This window comes from Ambystoma mexicanum, chromosome 10 (assembly GCF_040938575.1).
Source record: "Ambystoma mexicanum isolate Mex_15411 chromosome 10, UKY_AmexF1_1, whole genome shotgun sequence".
Lineage (NCBI taxonomy): Eukaryota > Metazoa > Chordata > Amphibia > Caudata > Ambystomatidae > Ambystoma > Ambystoma mexicanum.
Genome location: NC_090932.1, coordinates 995,512,791 through 995,530,952, shown reverse-complemented (window position 1 = coordinate 995,530,952; position 18,162 = coordinate 995,512,791). Strand labels below are relative to the sequence as shown.

Here is an 18,162-nt window from a genome sequence, read left to right as displayed (position 1 = left end):
GCAAGCGCACTCTGTGAGCCAGCCGCGTGCGCCACTTCTGCGCTTGATTCCATGGATTACCCCCAAAGTGTCCAAGCATACCTCATGTTCAGTAAATACAAACTGCACACTCAATTATCCTTAATTTATGAAAGACCTGGATTCCAATGTGCTAATAGTGCCATTGCTTTATTTAGGCTATTTATTCATAACAATCTTGAAAAAGCATTTTCAGAGATTATCATTTTGTTGAGGATTATCATGACCACACCAATGACCATAGCAGAATGTGAGCGATGCTTTTCAACCCTGAAACGGATTATAACATTCCTAAGAAATACAATGACCGAAGACAGAGTTAATGCACTGGCTATGCTGTCTATTGAAAAGCAACTCATCCATGACATTCCGGAATTCATTAAGCAAGTTAGTGCGACTTTTGCATGCCTTAAAGATAGGTTTGCAACATTTCTCTAAAAGAAGAGAGCGGGAGTGACTCCTAACAGACAGTCCATGTTCAATTGTATTTAAGACTTGTAAGATTGCCCATAAGTTCTTCATTATGCCGACAGGCTTTGTACATGTAATATCTTGATTTGGCTTTTTCCAGAGCAAATCCCTCCCTTAGGAAAAAGTTTCCCCTTTATATATTTTTTATTAATGTTGCTGACATACATTTACTGCATTTAATGTATATTTTTTGTTGTATTGAGAGTACCACTTTAAGAGGGCCACATGTACATGTTAGTTAGGGACTTAGGGGTAGTTTTTTATCCTCTCTTTTTAATATGGTTGTGTGTGCATGTTATGTTTAGATATACATGATGCATCTATATATCACAATAAAAAGGTTGAATTGTTTTCAATAGCTAAACATTTTTGACTGAATACTAAGGTGATTTTTCATGAGATAATTTTGCCAGTGCTGACATTCAATGTTAGCTTCCAGAACATGCATGTTCACTATTTTTTCAGACATACAATGACCTCAGGGTGTATTTGCATCAGTTGACACAGAAAAGAGCCAGACCTACTTTCAGGTAAGATAAACAATTTTGTTGTGGTTTATCGTGTGCCATAAAGGCATGTTTGTGATTGCTTGTGGCATTTTACAAAGTAAGAGTAGTGGAATACTTCATTCTTCTTCTTAAGAACAGCCTGTAAAACCAATTTTGAGTCTTTTTGTTTGAAAACGGTGCTGTAAAATGCATAACTTTAACACTTATTCAAACTTTTTTTGGGGGGAAAAATGCCCCAAGCCCTCCTAGATTGGTTTGGGCTCCCTCGCTGCGCTCGTTCGCTATGGTATAGCGGGGAGACACATTTATGGCTCACCAGTTAAAGAATTCAGGAATACTCTTGACAGCTATCTAGCTTAAAGGTAATAAAATGGCTAACCCACATGATGTTGTCTCTATACCCGTGAACTGCCACTATGCAGTAACTGTTACAGGAGAGCGGTGTTGGAGAGACCAATACCACCTTCATGGTGGCAGTGCCTGGAGGATTGCCTGGGGAAACCCTGTTCATATACATAAAGACACCTGGTACTAAGCCAGGAGACAGGTTTGAGACCTTACACAATAGGAGATCTAGATCAAATACAATACACACCCTATGAGTATCCTGAAGTAGCCTTTCAGCAGGTAGACCACCAGAACTGGCAACAAGGGGCTAGACATACCCAACCACAAAGGCTAGATATGTTCCTTTTGCTTTTTCATATGGACATGCTCATTTTATAAACAATCCTTATGTTCAACCCCAATATGGAGCCAAATTGCTCATATACCAGGGAGAACTAAGACATTCTGGTGGGACATTTTGACACTGTCTGCACTCAAGCTGCAGAATATGGAGACTTGTGAACTGCTCAAGCAGCACCCAAACCTATGCTAGCACTTCCATTCCAGTACCTCAAAGCCTTATTGGGCACCTGCCCAACAAGGCAGGAGAACATCCCTAGATCGTATTTCAGTGGACAGCTTACCCTCAGATCACTCATCAACAGGGGCAGAGGTTGTTAGTAATCATAATGCCAACATGTGATAATCTCCACAAGGAACACTGTCATACTTCCCACTATCTCTCTGTTGTCAATACCTCCCCTCTCAAGTTCTTTGCTCTTTTATTTATTATTAATTATCTGTTTTTCTCTGTTCCTCACTTTCCTTTTCTCCCTATGCACTTTTCCCCTTTCCCTTTCCCATGCACTTGCACGTTGTCAAAGTCACTGGGCTTAGTAAGATTGTTGTATTTGTTCTGCCCTGTTCCCCTGCCTTGACTTGTAGCGCTCTGAAATACTTGTGTATGAGCATGATATAAATAAAATATCAATTCAATTCAATGGTTGGGTTTCAATATACATTTGGTTGTACCTTCATTTAAATGGACTCATTTAATTACAGCATTATCCTGAATTCTGAAAGAAAGAGACATTAGACTCCCAGGAAGTATAAGCATCAATGGGTTTAAGGCTGGCAATAGCTGGGGACAAAGATTCCATGGTAGAAAGAGAGTGTATGCCCCTTACTAGAGGGGATGTAAGTAAGACTAGTAGTTGTTAGACTCTAGCAGCATTGCCCAGTGACCAAAAAAAACAACTCCAAATTGGTCACAGCTATATACCGGGATCAAGCAGGGATCACCTGGGTTGAATAACCAGGGAAGACATAGGAAGGATTTAGGTCAGAGTAAGCATTCTAAAGGAGCACCACCTACAATCCCTGCTGGGACCAGACTGGAACCGCCCAGCCATAACCTCTCAGCTAGATGCAGAACAGGGAGTACAAGGGCTGCCAGCATGCCCCCTGCCAAAAAATAAAGTGAGATGTTTGGTAACAGAAGACTATCATTAGAAAGTGATATCACCCATCCCAAGCTAACAAGCTGATTGGGATACAAAACCTTTTAAGGGTAGATGTGGTAAAAAAAGGTGCCTATCAGTCAAAGCATAGGGCATAGCTTACGCAGCCACAAATATACAAAGATGCAGACTATCCTTTAGGGCTCGACACCCAAGTGAGAGCAGGAGCCCGCCAAGAGAAATGCGGCAATCTACAGCTTTGAGAATGGACAATGGCAGCAATGACAGAAATTCTACACCAGACTCACTACCAGAGGCTAACAATCACAGTGGATTGTTTAGTGGTACAAATAATCTCTAGCACACAGGTCTCCATATTCTAAGAGAGACACAAGAAGCTTTATACATCATGTACCTACGCATCTAGCAGTGGAAGTTAATACTCTCACAAGAAAAATGGTTGAAAACAAATGAAGTGTATATAGTTACAATTCACCTTGAAGGGAAATTTCCAAAGTAGAGGGACTATTTTGCCCTGATGTGCATATAACACAAGAGGGCCTTTTAGCAGAACATAATTGGTCCAGGCTATACGTTAGGGAAAACCCTAGAGGGAAATAAGTAGTTAAATATGATATTACACATACACTTGGGCTTTCCTAGGTACAACATAGTGATACAAAGCCCACATGACATAACATTGATAACCTTCCACATACAATGCCCAGTGTTTGCAAACCCAAATCCTCAGACATAATAATCCAATCAAAGCACAGGCTATACCTCATCTGGAGGTAATTTTTGATTGGAATATGGGATTCTGAAAAAACAGGCAAGCCCCTACAAAACAGCATTAATTCCACACCAGAGGTTTTACATTAATTGGTAATAGATATTAGAATCTTAAAAACTAATAAACACACAGAGTTTGTACTGAACATGCATGTTTAAGGCCTCTGGGTATCATACTGAGATACAAATAATAAAACAGTTTTGAAATAAAGGATGGATCAATTGAATAACCTTTTGATTCAGGAAGCAATACATAAATGGCTATAACATTTATGGGGGAAACAATGGGCCTCATTACGACCCAGGCGGTAAGTTACCGCCTGGGCCGTGACTTTACCACCATGGCGTAAACTACGTTTACGCCATGGTGGTTGGCGGACTTACCGCCCCATTCCGACCTTGGCGGGGCGGTAAGTCCCCAATCCCCATTTACCCTTCCCCATTCCCATTTTTGCCCCATAGGGCATAATGGGAGTGGGGAAGGCGTTAATTACGCCACCGTAAATTACGGTGGCGTAATTAACTCCATGGTCCCTTAGCGCCATGGATTTTAACACCTGCTAAAAGCAGGTGTTAAATCCGCCATGGCGCTAAGGGACCTCGTACTCAGGCGGTAAGGGTCGGCGCTGTTTACGCTGCCGTAAACCCCTTACCGCCTGGGTCGTAATGAGGCCCAATGTTTTACATTATACTCCCACAGGGGTACAAGACAGTCATGGACTTTTTTTCTAGCAGAAAAAACCCTTCTCAGAAGGCATACATACATGCTGGACATATGTAATTACATTGAACCCATAGACCCAGGGCCCTTTAAGACGAGGTAGCAACACTTTGAGATGAATGGGGATGCAGAAGTTACTCAAACATCAATAATCAAACTGACTCAGGAAGTTGGCAAAACTCGGTGCTGCTTTATTTGCAATTATCTAAAACTGGGATTTACAACAAATCATCAACAGACGTTCGCTCAATTTCTCTAAGAGTTTCTCATAAAACACAACTTTTGTAATCAAAACTCATCATAAGTGATGTCACACAACCTGGCAAGCTACAAAAACCTACTTGGGGATGTGATGGAATTACAGGGAACATCTAAGTATATGTTCCATACTGGTGGGGGAAGTGATTGGATCTCTACTATGAAGTGGGCATCTAAGCCCATCCCAAGTGCAAATAATCTTTCATGTAACGCTAATACTCAACACCTCATTGGTTATACAAACTATAGGGCCCTTTGATACACTGCCCTCTACCGTAGTTTTGGCACCTTTGCACCCTTCTGGAATAGTCCACAAGCTAGCAGCACACAGGGTACCATACCAGGTGCATGAACTGACAGCGTGATAATGCCTTCCCTTCTAATTAGCCCCACATCTATCATCACTCTTGCAGTCTGCCAGTCAATTAGGCTTTGAACTTGGCCTTATAGAAGCTCTCTGTGCCTGGGAAATAAAGGGACTATCTTCTTGGCTTTGGAGTAGTTTGACCCAATGTCTATTTTGATCTGATCATGTGAATGTGAGACCACATTCTATTAAATGATGAACTTTTGATGCCTTTAGTGTTTTTCCATTCGACCTCAAACAGGAGTCTGTTTCATTCTCACATTCATGTAACTACTGGATGGCCACCCAGGCTCACAGTGACCTCGTCTTCTTGGCGCTGGGCCAGCCAAGCCTTTCTTGTATTTCTCCATTGCCTTTAGTTATTTTCCAACCAAGTCACATTGAAAACTCTTTCCAATCACAGGGTTTTAGCCTTGCTAAAAGCGCACTGAGGAACATCCAGTTTCTATACATTCCTATGTATTATACATTGGTGCATCGCTGCAAAACTATTCACTATGTCGCCAGCCTTAGGATCACTGTGTCTACTTGTGTTACTGCATCTTTATAAGTGTAAACTGATTTACATATTCTTCAACTGTTCTGTAGCATGAGCATCTTCATCTCGAGCCAGAAAAGTTGCTCATCTTTACCATCTTCTTTTCAGAGCTTTAAAGAATGTCTATGCTATTCTGCCTTGTGCATCTTTTCCAGGTGCGTCATCATCTGCTCCGCATGACGTCACCAGTCTCCTTGTTCACCTATTTTCACACTTCTTCTGGGACTTTGTCCAAAATGTCATTATTTCTTCATGAATGCATATAGGGTTTTCTTAATGGATACCTTGTTTCCATGATTTTCTGTGGTACAGGTATCTTTACTGGTACTGCACGTAATGCAATTTTCAGCTCCCAACATATAGGCAGCATGAGGGCCGAGCTTTTGGCGGGGGTGCTTGACTTCACCACTACAACCTATACAGTACAAATGATAACTTAGATGAACACCTAGGGAAATTGGACTTGATCATTGCACATTAGCAGCTAAAAGCTGTAATTCAGTTAAAAAAGTCTAAGGTAGTCTATAGGGAAATCAAATCTCTCTGGTTTCATTATCAAAAAAGGGAAGGAGATTTGTTCCACACTCCTAGAGAAATGTTCACACTTGCAAAGCCTATTTACCCCTAAGCAATTACAGGCCATACTTGGCCTTTTTTTAATTTAGGGCATTCAAATATAACAGACTTTGCAGCAGTTGTGAAAGCATAATATGACTTTTTGAAGCCCAAGGTCTGTCTAACAGACTAGTAGAGGGGGCACACACACATCCTACACCATATCTTCTAACAGATGACTCAAAGCAGTCTTCTTCAGGACAGGAAAACAGACAAGGACTTAGAAATGACACAATTTCCTGGTCCAATAACTCTTACATATGCATAAGGTTTTTATGGAGAAAAAAAAACCTGTAGCATACTACTCATATGTATATATAGTTTTTGGGCTACACATTACTCCACAAGAAAAGATACTGGTTACAGTACAAAGTTGATAGAGCAGAAGCAACACAGACAGCACCAGACAAAAACCTTAATAAATCAGAATAGCTACTCTAGAGCTAGAAGCAGTGCCAGACATCCCGTTTTGGATGTCTGTAAAATATACTTTGATGGAAGTGCTGTTCCACCAAGTGGGACATGCTTTGAGTATTCTGCTGCCTGAGGTGCTGCAAAAGGAATATTCAACCATAACAATGGCCCTCATTCCCGAGTAGGGCGGTAAGGCATACCGGGCACCGGTAAGGAGACTGGTGCCGGTAATCCCTTACCGCCCTACTATGAGGTCCCTTAGCGGGTCCCTTCCTTAACGTCTGGTCTGACCAGGTGTTAAGGACGGGACCCGTTAAGGGACCTGGGCACAAATAACGGGCTTGGCATACGCCGGCCCGCTATTTGCACCCTCCCCATTCCCATTGAGCCCTCCGGGGGCTCAAATGGAAATGGGGAATGGTTTGGTGAATGGGGATTTACCAGTCCCGCCAAGGTCTGACTAGACCGGTAAGTCCCCATTGCACCAAACCGGACATGGTACCCTTATTGGGGGCAGTCATGGCGCTAATAGCGCCATGACTACCACCAACCTCGAATGAGGGCCAATGTGTTTGAACACCAGGATAATGCCCTCCATCCGGGTTTGCATTGTCATGAAATTGCCATTCGGGAACAGGTTGCACAGCATGTTGTAACACATTTTCTCCCAGTATGCACAGAGTGTAGTGGTCCATGTAGGTTGAAGACCATGACATTTTTATAGGGGGAGCCATTTGCAATAAGGTCCCTCTGTGTCAGAAATATGGCCTGTCATGCCTCCAGCGTGGTCTGTACTGGTATATGCAGTCATCTTTATACGCAGCATTTAGTAATAGTGTTCTCAAATCTGATGACCCTACCGCTGAACATTCTAGCTTCACATGCAGTAGTGTAGTCTCAGTTCCATACTAGTAGGTCACAAATTGTGCCTCAGATGGTAGCCAATACACTTCAAAGTGCAGGCTTGGGATTCCATCTCTATTGTTCTCATTGTTTTCAGACAGCACCTGCATGCCTTAGAAACTAGGACATTGTACTGTGCAAAGTATTAAAGAACCCCTCTCGCAGCCATAGAGGGACATTCGCAAACAGGTACAGGTATAGAAGCTTGGCAGAAGTATAATTTTTATCAGGGCTTGTCTGCACGCTAGTGATAGTGGTATTCTCTACCATTTGTTTAGCTTAGAAGTCACGTATTTCTTGTGCTCCCCATAGTTGTTAGCCAATAACAAGTCCTTTCCCCTGGATACCATCACCCCCAGATACGTAATGCTGTCCGCTGTCTATTTCAGAGGGTATGCTCCCATTGGTCTTGGGTTTGCATCTGTCAGTTGGATGATTTCAGATTTTGAATAGTTCACTGTGAAGCCCGATTGCTTACCAATGTTTGTGGTATCACCTTTTATGGGTTCTAGGATCACATGTGGCTCCCTAATATATAAACTGAGGACATCCGCATAAAGCGATATGATCTCAGGAGATCCCAATATGCACATACTGTGGCCCCTGTGCCATTCCCTTATGAAGTCAGCCATGGGTTCTATGGTTAGAAGGAAGAGTAGGGGTGATAAGGGGCAGCACTGGCGTGTCTCACTTGCTAGCTCAAACTACTCGGACATCAATCAGTTGACCCACACTCTAGCGGTCAGGCGTGCATATAGTAGTTGCATATATTTCACCATTTGTTCTACCATCCTACTTTTAAATAGGACTTCTAATCGATACTCCCAGGACACTATATCAAAAGCTTTCAGTGCAACAAGTGTTACTGCCACCGCCGACAGTTCTGGTGAGACGTGCACTATGATGTTGAACAGTCGCCTAATATTCAGGGAGATGGATCTGCCAGGGACAAAGCATGCCTGGTCATGGTTTATCAGGTAGGGCATCAGAGGCAAGAGCCGGTTTGCTAACACCTTAGCATAGATTTTGTTGTCCACATTCATTAGCGATAGTAGGTGATACAACCAACATTCATCCGGGCCTTCTCTAGCTTAGGAAGCACTGTATTTACAGCCTCACAGAGTGTCTGTGGAAGCAGGTCACCCCCCATAGAGTCCTCCCACATCTTAATTAGGTAAGGGTCAAGGTTTGCACCAAATTCCCTGTACAATTCAGAGGTCAGTGCATCCAGCCCCAGGACTTTGTTTCATGGGAGCCATTTGATGACTAGCATATATACGTCACTGTGAAGGGAACATTAATCTACATAATAACACCGTTGTACAGTGTAGATAATGGGATATCCTCCGGACAGGTATCCAGGTTCATTGCCTCATTAGGTACACTTGCCTGATATAGGGAGGAATATAATTTTTGGAATACCATATTGATTTCACAGTCAGTATATTTTACCATGCTTTGGTCATCCCCTATAGAGGTTACCTGTACCGGGCCTCTTTCTGCACATATCAGTTTTGATAGCACTCTACCCAGTATATTCCGCTCCCCATACCTCCTCGCTGAAGCAGGCTTTGCAAAATATTTAACTTCCCAATTGGCATGTTCCGTGAATTGTTCCGGGTTCAGCAGTGCATGGTTTGAGTTTGAACTTTACACTTACTCCACTCCAGATCCCTTGTAATAGTCTTAAGTACACCAAACTGCTTTTACATGGCCAACCCCATAATATAGGCTTTAAAGGCTTGCCATAGTGTTCCCAATTATACAGTGACATTATCATTGTTTTTGAAGTATTCTCGGATAGCGTCCTCTATATCTTCCCTAAACACTGAGTACTGTAACACGCAGACTTAAATCCCTAGACTGCACAATCCCATATCCTGTCCCCAAAGGCCATCTGTAGTAGTATGGGTGAGAGGTCAGAGTAGGTACGTGGCATCCTGCTAGTGCTAACCACTGTTTCCATGAAGTGCCAGGAGATCAAAAAGAGATATTGTGTATTGTGGAGTAGTACGTACATTCCCTAATGCCAGGGTGCAGTGCCCGCCACACATCACATAGGTCCAGCCTAGTGGCTTGGCAAAAGCTACTTTGTGTAGCCCTAGATAGTGTTTTAGGTGCAACGCCTGCCCTGTCTATTTACTGATGAAGTATAGTGTTCATATCACCTCCCCATATGATTGGAGTTAGCGGGTGTGGCCCGAGTATGTCTCCAATAGTGACATAGATGTTTTAATGCAAATCTACCTTTTTAGAAATATTTGCAAGGAACTTGGGGTTGGTCACCCTGAGTTACCTGGTGGCAACCAGACGTGGACTGCCTGCTCACTGTGCTCAGAGAGGCACAGCTTCACTTCACTGATGAGGCCCAACAAGGCTGAAACACGTGTATGGGGTTGCTGTTGGTACTCATGTTCAGAGAGAAATTGCCATAGCATGTCGGTGCTGGACTGCCCATGTGGGCGGGACAAAGACTGATATGCAAATGGGAATTTCCCATCTGTGAAAGGTATAGTGAGCAAAAAGCGTGTGCTGCAAACTCTCAGCTCAGAACAGGTTATCATGCCATGTTCTTTCTGGAGAGGAGCGCCTGCTACCTTTCTTGTGACATAGATGCTTTGTTCGCCCAGGTAAGGGCTGTATTAATTTACAAAGAGCATTTCCGTGTTCGCCAGGTAACAGTGTACTTTTACAAATCTGCCATCTGGATCTATAAATGTGCTTAACAACGTGAATTTAATAGATTTATGAACTAGTGTTAGGACCCCTCTGTACTGTGACAAGTAGCTTGTGTAGAACCTGTTTGGCCACCCTGTCTTGGAAAATCATATATTTGCCCCACCCGCAGCATGGGTCACTTGGAGAAAGAGGACGTTCACCCTAGGCCTATTAACAGAAGCTGCTACCCTCCTAGCCTTGGAGTGGTTTCCGAGCCCACGAAAATTCCAGCTCATTATCCTAATATCTGGCAATTGCTAAGGAGTAGGATTGAAAATATCTTGACCAACAATTATATCTGTTGTACACCAATGATTGCATAGTTAGTACCCAAAGGAAAACTCACTGTGCCTGCACAACAAGAGTCTAAAGTAATTATCCCCGCAGATAACGCCCAGCTGCCTTTCCCTCATCTCCCTCCCAATCAGACTGATGTCAACCCACCCCGCACTCCAACATCAAGCACAGAACTAACTACCCCCCCCACCGAATTTGGCAACCATGCATAGGAGGATTGCTACTTAACCGTCTCTCACCTCTGTTGCCAACACCACCCAACAACAAGCAAGATAAGAAAACATATCTATAGAATGCGTGCCCATTGAAATTCGAAGTTCCCCAGCCTGATGATGGTGTTGATTACCAAACACCCAGTACAATCTCAACCAGGTAAAGGTAACATAACAACTGCACCTAAACATCTACCAGTCACATGGTATACAATATACGACTTGGGGTACCTCATGTTACCAAGACAGAGTCAACAGGCGTTTTAGAAGACCACCCAGGATGTGGAATGTTAGCCTCTATAAAGGCTGCAGCTTCCCCTGGTAGTGTAAAGAAGGGTACTCTGCCCCCATGCTCAGACTACGCAGAAGAGCATTGTGTACTGTGTTGATCTTTCTCTCAATGGCCTTTTAACCGCCATGAAAGACTTGCACTCCCATTGGATGGCTGTAGAGAAATCAGGGTATATATGTGCAGTGGCAGATTCAAATTGCAGAGGCCCATTTTCTCTAGCTAACCGCAAGATACTATTGCAGTCTCTATAGTTGAACAGCCTCGCAATGACTAGTCTGGCCGGAACTCTAGGTTTCAGCCTAGTTGAAGGCGACCTATGGGCACATTCCACTACAAATATGTCAGAGAAGATCGGGAAACTCAGTACTTCATTGAGAAGGTTTTCCACTGCTATTTCCATGGGTGGGACCTTGTCTAAATTGCTCCAAAAACCCCCGATGCGGGTTTCCCCCCTCTGTCACCCAAGCGCTCACCTGCTCCATGTTGAAATTCAGGATAGTGATGTTGGTTGTGCCATCTAATTTATCGTTCACAGCTGCACACTGTCCTGGAGCTGTCAAAGGTCTGGTGTATCTTTCTCCAATGGCCTTGGTCTGACATCAAGGTCAGAGTATTGTTCTGGTTGCTATTTGACAGCCTGGCGGGTGATCTAACTTTGCCTTTTGGTGTTCCTGCTTCCGTAATAGTGGTTGCCCGGGTATATAATGTGAGGAGGGATCAGGCAGCCACTCCAGCCTCCTCCAGCCTACACTCCATCATTTCATAGTTGCAAGAGTATGGGCCTTAAGCCAGTTACAGCACCACTGCATGCAAGGCCCAGAGGGATCTGGTGGTCTTAGGCAGCAGTATCTGACCAATGGACAGTGCCGGGGACTAGCAGTCTGGTGTGTGGTCCATTCTGGTGTATCCAGTCTCAGTGGAGCCCTGGAAGTTATATTCCAAGGAAAATGGGCCTAGCAGCACTCGTTAACTGTGAAGTCAGTTCTCCTCTGGATGGACACTGACACAGGTTGTATCCGACCGCCACCTTGTGGATGTCTCCTTAGGTCCCGCTCTATTAATTCTGTGCAGGACAGGGATCCGATGGGCAGCAGCACTTAATCTGTGGAAGAGGCCATGTGTATTTACGCAACGCAAATTCCCACTTTGAGCCGCAGGCTCATGGGCCACAACTCTCCCCATCTTCAACGATTCTCTGGGTGTTTCTCGCCTCCTAAGTCATCCACAATGGAGCGTCACAGGTCCCCAGCAGGGAAGAGGTTTGGGGGGATCTGGTGTTATCGTGCTTTGGTGTCCTCTGCCACCACAGCCAGGGGTACCTCCCTAATCCCTCCCAGGGAAGCTCCACTGGCTGTCCCCTTCAGGTAATGAGGCCCATATTCTCCAGGTAGCAACCTTGTGCTGTGCTACGTCTCTGGCACGGCGACACCAGCAAATATCGCCTCAGGCAGGCTCAGGCACACCTAGCTTGCTCTAAACAGGCCTCCCTCCTGTGCACAGGCCTCACCTGACTCAGCCACGCCTCATGCCAGGCTAAATTCATAATTACAATTGGTTATTTATAACGCACTTAATACTGAGAGGTTTCTAAGATCAGACCCAGAGTGTTCCTCTGCGTCCTCTCCCTTCCAAGGCGAGTGTGTTGCCCCAGTGCTATCCTCCCGAGCCTCTCTTCAGACCGTCAAACTCTCACAGCAGCTTATCTGGCTCTTCCCTCTCCCGATTTTCAAGTGTGTTAATGTGTGACCAGCGGATACAAGGGGCAGCAATGATTAAGTTGGATGGCAGGCACAGAGTCCTAGTAGTAGGAGGCGGACACCTTGTAGAATGTTCAGCATTGTCCGCCTATAAGAAATACGGTTTAATGAAATAAACCAGACCTAAGACAACAGAACCAAAGTCAATTTCTCTCAACCAGGATGCCAGAATGCAACTTTGCACATCTATTTAATTCGCACATACATAAATCAACCTCATCGTGTGTGTTTTACTTTGTGAAACACTGCTGTCCCAAGATCACCTAACATGTATCTTAAAATCTCAGAATGATAAATGAATGTGTGTTTTTAGTAATGTTTTCACTGAAATCTAGAAAGATAACATGCTTGACTTTTTTTTATATTTCAATAATGTTTCAAATAATCTTTCGGAAATAGGGACTCTTACTGTACTTGGCTACAGAGTGAGCAAATTTGTGAACTATGAACGACTTGAATCTCTCATATGTGCTTTGAATTTAACAGGATAAATTAATGCAAATATGTAAGAACCTCATTACACAATATGCTTGGGTTTGGTACGTCCTTAAGAAATGTAATTGGTACAGGTCATTAAGCAGTAATATAATTACAAAGGGCCACAAAAGGACCGTCTCTCGTATGCATTCGGCAAACCATTAAACTGCACATTGTCATATGACATTAAATGAGCCTAACTAAGGCAAGTGATACAATAATTCGTTGAATAGCAGGGTTTCATTAAACACATATAATCTGAAATATCTTACTTAAGTTACAATTCTTAAAATGGAGTCCTGTAAGTAATAACCAAACAGTGCTCTTTATATTATTATTGAAGCCAAACAAAAAGTAGCAGAGTAAACTGTCACTAATAACAGAACAATCAATACAAAAGTGTGACAGTACAGTAATATAAATGCAAATATTCAAGTCTCCATCGGCTAAAATGCTTAAGGTGTCAAAAAAGGTTTTACAAATGATCGTATTATATTTTTGTTTTAATTGTAAGCCATTTTTAGTCATCACAGGACGCAAAAAGTAAAAGCATGGATGAAGATGTTAGAACCTAGCCGTCACACATTTTCTTTGGTTATGCATGTTAACACGTATTTATTTATTTATTGTGCATTTGTAAGGTGCTTATACATCAAGTAAAATGTGTTCTACAGTGCGCACAGGGTAACTGGGAAGGCACGTGAGAAAGAAAATCAAATATAACAATGAAAGATAGAGGCGGACCTACTAGGCCTTGTGAGCATTCTAAATGTGCAAGTGCAGAGAGAGTGGGAAGCGGTGGGGGGAGGGGGGCAAGTGCTAGCGAGTGAGCTGTTGTAAGTGCCTGGGAGAGTTGTAACCTGCCAATAAATAAGTGCAGGCTTGTGGTGACATAGGTCAGGGGGAGCCAAGGCAAGTGCTGGAGTGGGCGGAGGCTGAAGGCGATTTGATGAGGGAGGCCAGGTCCCAAGTGGACACATAAAGGCCCTGGTCACCAATCTCAGCAACTGTGGGGTTTAGCAGAGGAGGGAGGAAGGGAAGGAGGAGGTGAAAAGGAAAGTCTTGAGGAGCTTCTGGAATTTGAGGAGACCCAGCTTAAGACGAAGAGGAAGGGGAGGCTGGTGGATAGGAGGGAGCCTGCTGAGCAAAGAGATTGGCCACCATCTCGCTGTTTAGCGAAGCACTTGACACACAGAGAGTTGGCGCTGGAGAAAGGTAAAGATCTGGAGGGAGAGCATTTAGTGATAGCAAGTTGGAGATAGCGTGGTCCCCAGCCCCAGAGAGTCTTTTGGCAGCCTTATGGAGACTGCTATTTCAAAGTCTGCATTTGTTCATGCACTTTTGGTCCTCATGAGTATTTTATCTAGTTTTAAAATAGTGTTGCATCCATGTACACACAGCTCAGCCTGCAAGCCCACCCACTAAAACACCCATTTTCTCAACCCCCAGCCCACCACTTTCCTACCCCCACATATACATATATCTATATACATGTATATGTAATTGGTCGATTTCGAGCAAATGTGCACAAACAAAATGCAAACCGTTCAACATCATCCTATGAAAACACATGTAACAATGCTCTTCCTACTTAATGATGAGTGTTTAAACCTCTACAAAATTATTCCCATGCTCATTTATAGGGTTCAAGTGTATATAAGCTTGAGAACATGTGCCACTAGGCACTCTGTGGCATCGTGGAGATGGCATTGGATGCTTATGCTGAATCACAGTAGATAATGCCACACGCTGCATAAGGCTAAATCCTTGTGCATGGACATTGCAATTTTTTCTATCAAGCCAAACCAAGTACAGTTTGGAGTTGTGCAATTAATTTGCCTTCAGACCTATAATCGATGGGGAGAAAAGAAATAACTGTGTTGAGGGCTCACAGAGATGCAGGATCTTGTATGACAACAAAAGTGCATTGCACGTTGGACGATTTTCCAAAGGTTGATGACTTGCGATAAACCAAACACAAAGATATTTTCAATCAATTTCTAGAGTAATTCTCTTTAGAAATAATCAAGCAGGCTGTAGGTATGGTTTTTGGTAAGGTTTGAAAATGATCTTAAATACAGACTGCAATAATGCTTTGTTGTGTGTTGTAAAAATAATTACTGTTGTGTCCCGAGCCTATTGGAACTGTACCCTTGGTATCAGGAGTGAATTAAAAAACTCCTTCGAGTAACGATAACAGCTGTGCTAAAATCAGAAATCCACCTAGGCAGTAGAAAGATACAGACAGGTTTCTGACTGACACTAGAGATGAGTGTTATTGCATTTGCACTGGTGTATTAAAAAACTGACCCACTGAAATATAAATAAGCCAAATTCAACAGACTTGAGTGTTTGCTTTAGAATCCTCTACCTGAAAGCAGCCACCTTCATTTACAAGTCCTCCCTGGACATATGTAAATACCATGTTTCACAATCATTTGGACAGCAAGAGTCTAAATAAAGGTGCATGCGTGCCAGTCTGGAGTTGGAGACACAATGGCAATTAACTGTCCTTTTGTGATAAGGGGCACACAAAATAACTTTCAGAGACAATTTCCAAAGTCGATTAACCATCTGACTTGGTCCATCAATGGGTTTCTTTGAATATGTCTGATGACATTTTGTGCACAGAGCAGAAAGGTGGTTTGAATGCAACTTAGTCTTTACCAGCTAAATACCGTGATCGGGTCAAAATGGTATTTGCTTAATAGTACTATATTTTTGGAAGGCAGCATTCACACAAGCTTTAAATAAAAGTACACAATCAATCGAGATGTACATATCATTAAGCACAAGAGAAGGAAATAGGTTTTGAAAGCAGTACAATTTCTTCAAATGTCCTTCATAGATGCACAAGGACAATTCAAGCGAAAGTTGCTGTCTCACTTTCAGATCCTTGTTCTGTATCCTCCCCCGACCACCATGATCTCTCCAGTGATATAGGAGGCGTCGGATGAGAGGAGAAAAGACACCATTCCAGCACATTCCTCTGGCTCTCCCGGTCTAAAGACAAAAAGATAATCAACATTATTTAATATAATATGAAACTTGAAAACAACATTTATTTAGTTTTCATATGCCATGAGCAAATATTTTTATCGGTTTTCCTTTGATGGGATTTTTAATGCTGTAGTCCCGACACATGGATTTAAATCTGCAATTAACATGAGGTGCTTCTTGAATTTTCAGTAATTTTCGGGATTGACCTGTAGCAGTGGGTCTCCATTGTGGTTGTTATCTCTATATTCAGTAGCCCACTTGATTGTTTGCCGATTTCACATCTAGTATCCTGGAAAACTATTTTAAAATAATGATTTTTACCACATTCAATGCTAGGAGTTTTTCAAATTTACTGACACAGAAAAGAGAAGTCAAGTCTAAAGGTAGAATTTGACCTCAATGGCAGAGTCCTGAGTTCCAAAGAAGAAGTAAAACACAGATCACGCAAAGGTTTTCTATGGGTTAAAGAAGGGATACTTATCATCTCCCCTGTAACAGGGGTATTTACTTCTGCATGTCGAAACCTCCATTTCTGAAAACAAGGCAATAGCATTCGGGTTTGTGAAAAGGCCAGTTTCAGTTTTAAGAAACAAGTTAGGAATCTGAGATGAGATCGGGATCCTATACTCTTTATCCCTAGGTTGGTAACACTACTGGGATTACTTGCGGGGAGACCCAGCAATTGTCAAAAAAAATCTGTTCTAGATTATGTCCAGGGATTTATGCTTACTGTACCCCCACATTTCAGAAACATAAAGGATCAACAATGAAAATGTCATTTTATAAACTTCCAAGCATTTATCTTTGGGCTCCAAACATAAAGTAAAAACTGAGTAGTCCCTTCAATCTGAGGGCTGTGCCTGGACCATGAGCCATTCTTTCTAAACACTAGACCAAGATCCGAATACTACTCTAATTCCTCTATTGTTTTGTCATCTACTACCACTTGTAAGGTTTCCCCTGTTTACGGAAAGCCTTTATCTTGGTTTTAGCTTTATTTAGTTTTAGCCTGTATTTTTCCATATATCCTTTGGCATAGGTGAGCCATTGATCAAGGCCACTGATAGTTAAAGATAGAATGGCTGAATCGTCCGCCTATAAAAGGGCATTATGATCATTACGATCTAGTTTCTCCAAAGAAGGTGAAATTACGTTTCTTCGTGCTTTGCTGGGGTCAATCATTTTTTTGGGATTTCCCAAACTCTCGGATCTGGCCTGTCTGGTTCTGTCTAGATCTTATTGACGTATTCTCATGAAGGTCCATTAAAGAGACCAGTATGGAATCTGGGCATTTCTTCTTTGCCAGTTTATCCCACAGGTGATGTCAACCCCCCTGGCTGAAAGCCTGTACCAGGTCCACAAAGCTGAGGTACATCTTATTATTTGTTTCCCAAGCTCTCACCTTCAGGGTGCTCAATATCAAGATATTGGCCCCAGTACCGGTACCTCTTCTGAAACCATTTTGGAGATGGTCATAGAATTTTTGTTGTTTCAGGCAGTACGATAGGTTGGACAGAAGCAATGAGTCAAAGATCTTGCCAGTCACGTCCAGAAGGGCGATCAGGCGATATTTTCCAGGGTCTACCCTGTTGCCCTTCTTGAGTATTGGGACAATGACTGCTTTCCTCCAAGAGTCTGGAATTGTGTGATCGCCAAAATGCAGTCAAACAAAAGCTTAATGAACCTTGCCCATTCTTCTGGATGTTCCTTCAGTGTGGCATTGCTCATACCATCGGGTCGGGGGGGCTCTAGAGCTTGAAAGTTTTAGAATTGTGTTAACTTAGAAGTTGAGAACAGGCCTCCTCCCCTGTTGTTATTGGTTGGCCTTTGTGGTATAGATGAGGCCTCTACCACTTTTATGGCATCTGACAGGGTTTCAGATCCTGGGGCACTTTGTCCTAGTAGATCGAGGGAGCCTTCCCACACTGTCTCTGCTCACAAGTTTGATGTCCCGGGGTTCCCTGGGGAGGAGACAGGAAGCTCTGGCTCCACAGGCTCCTCTGATCGAGATGTATT

At 43.0% G+C, this 18,162-nt stretch overlaps 1 protein-coding gene across 4 annotated transcripts in view; it reads right to left on the bottom strand.

The window, feature by feature from the left end:
• LOC138491912 (dehydrogenase/reductase SDR family member 4-like) overlaps window positions 1-18,162 on the bottom strand; it is a 594,704-nt gene that overhangs the window by 66,108 nt on the left and 510,434 nt on the right. For 3 of the 4 annotated variants that reach the window (XM_069618776.1, XM_069618777.1, XM_069618774.1), the window contains exon 10: window positions 16,033-16,149. In XM_069618776.1, coding sequence (XP_069474877.1) covers window positions 16,035-16,149 — 115 coding nt within the window. In that variant the 3' untranslated portion in view covers window positions 16,033-16,034. Of the gene's footprint in view, window positions 1-13,631; window positions 16,150-18,162 lie in introns of those variants that run through there. The other variant, XM_069618775.1, reaches the window with a different exon arrangement.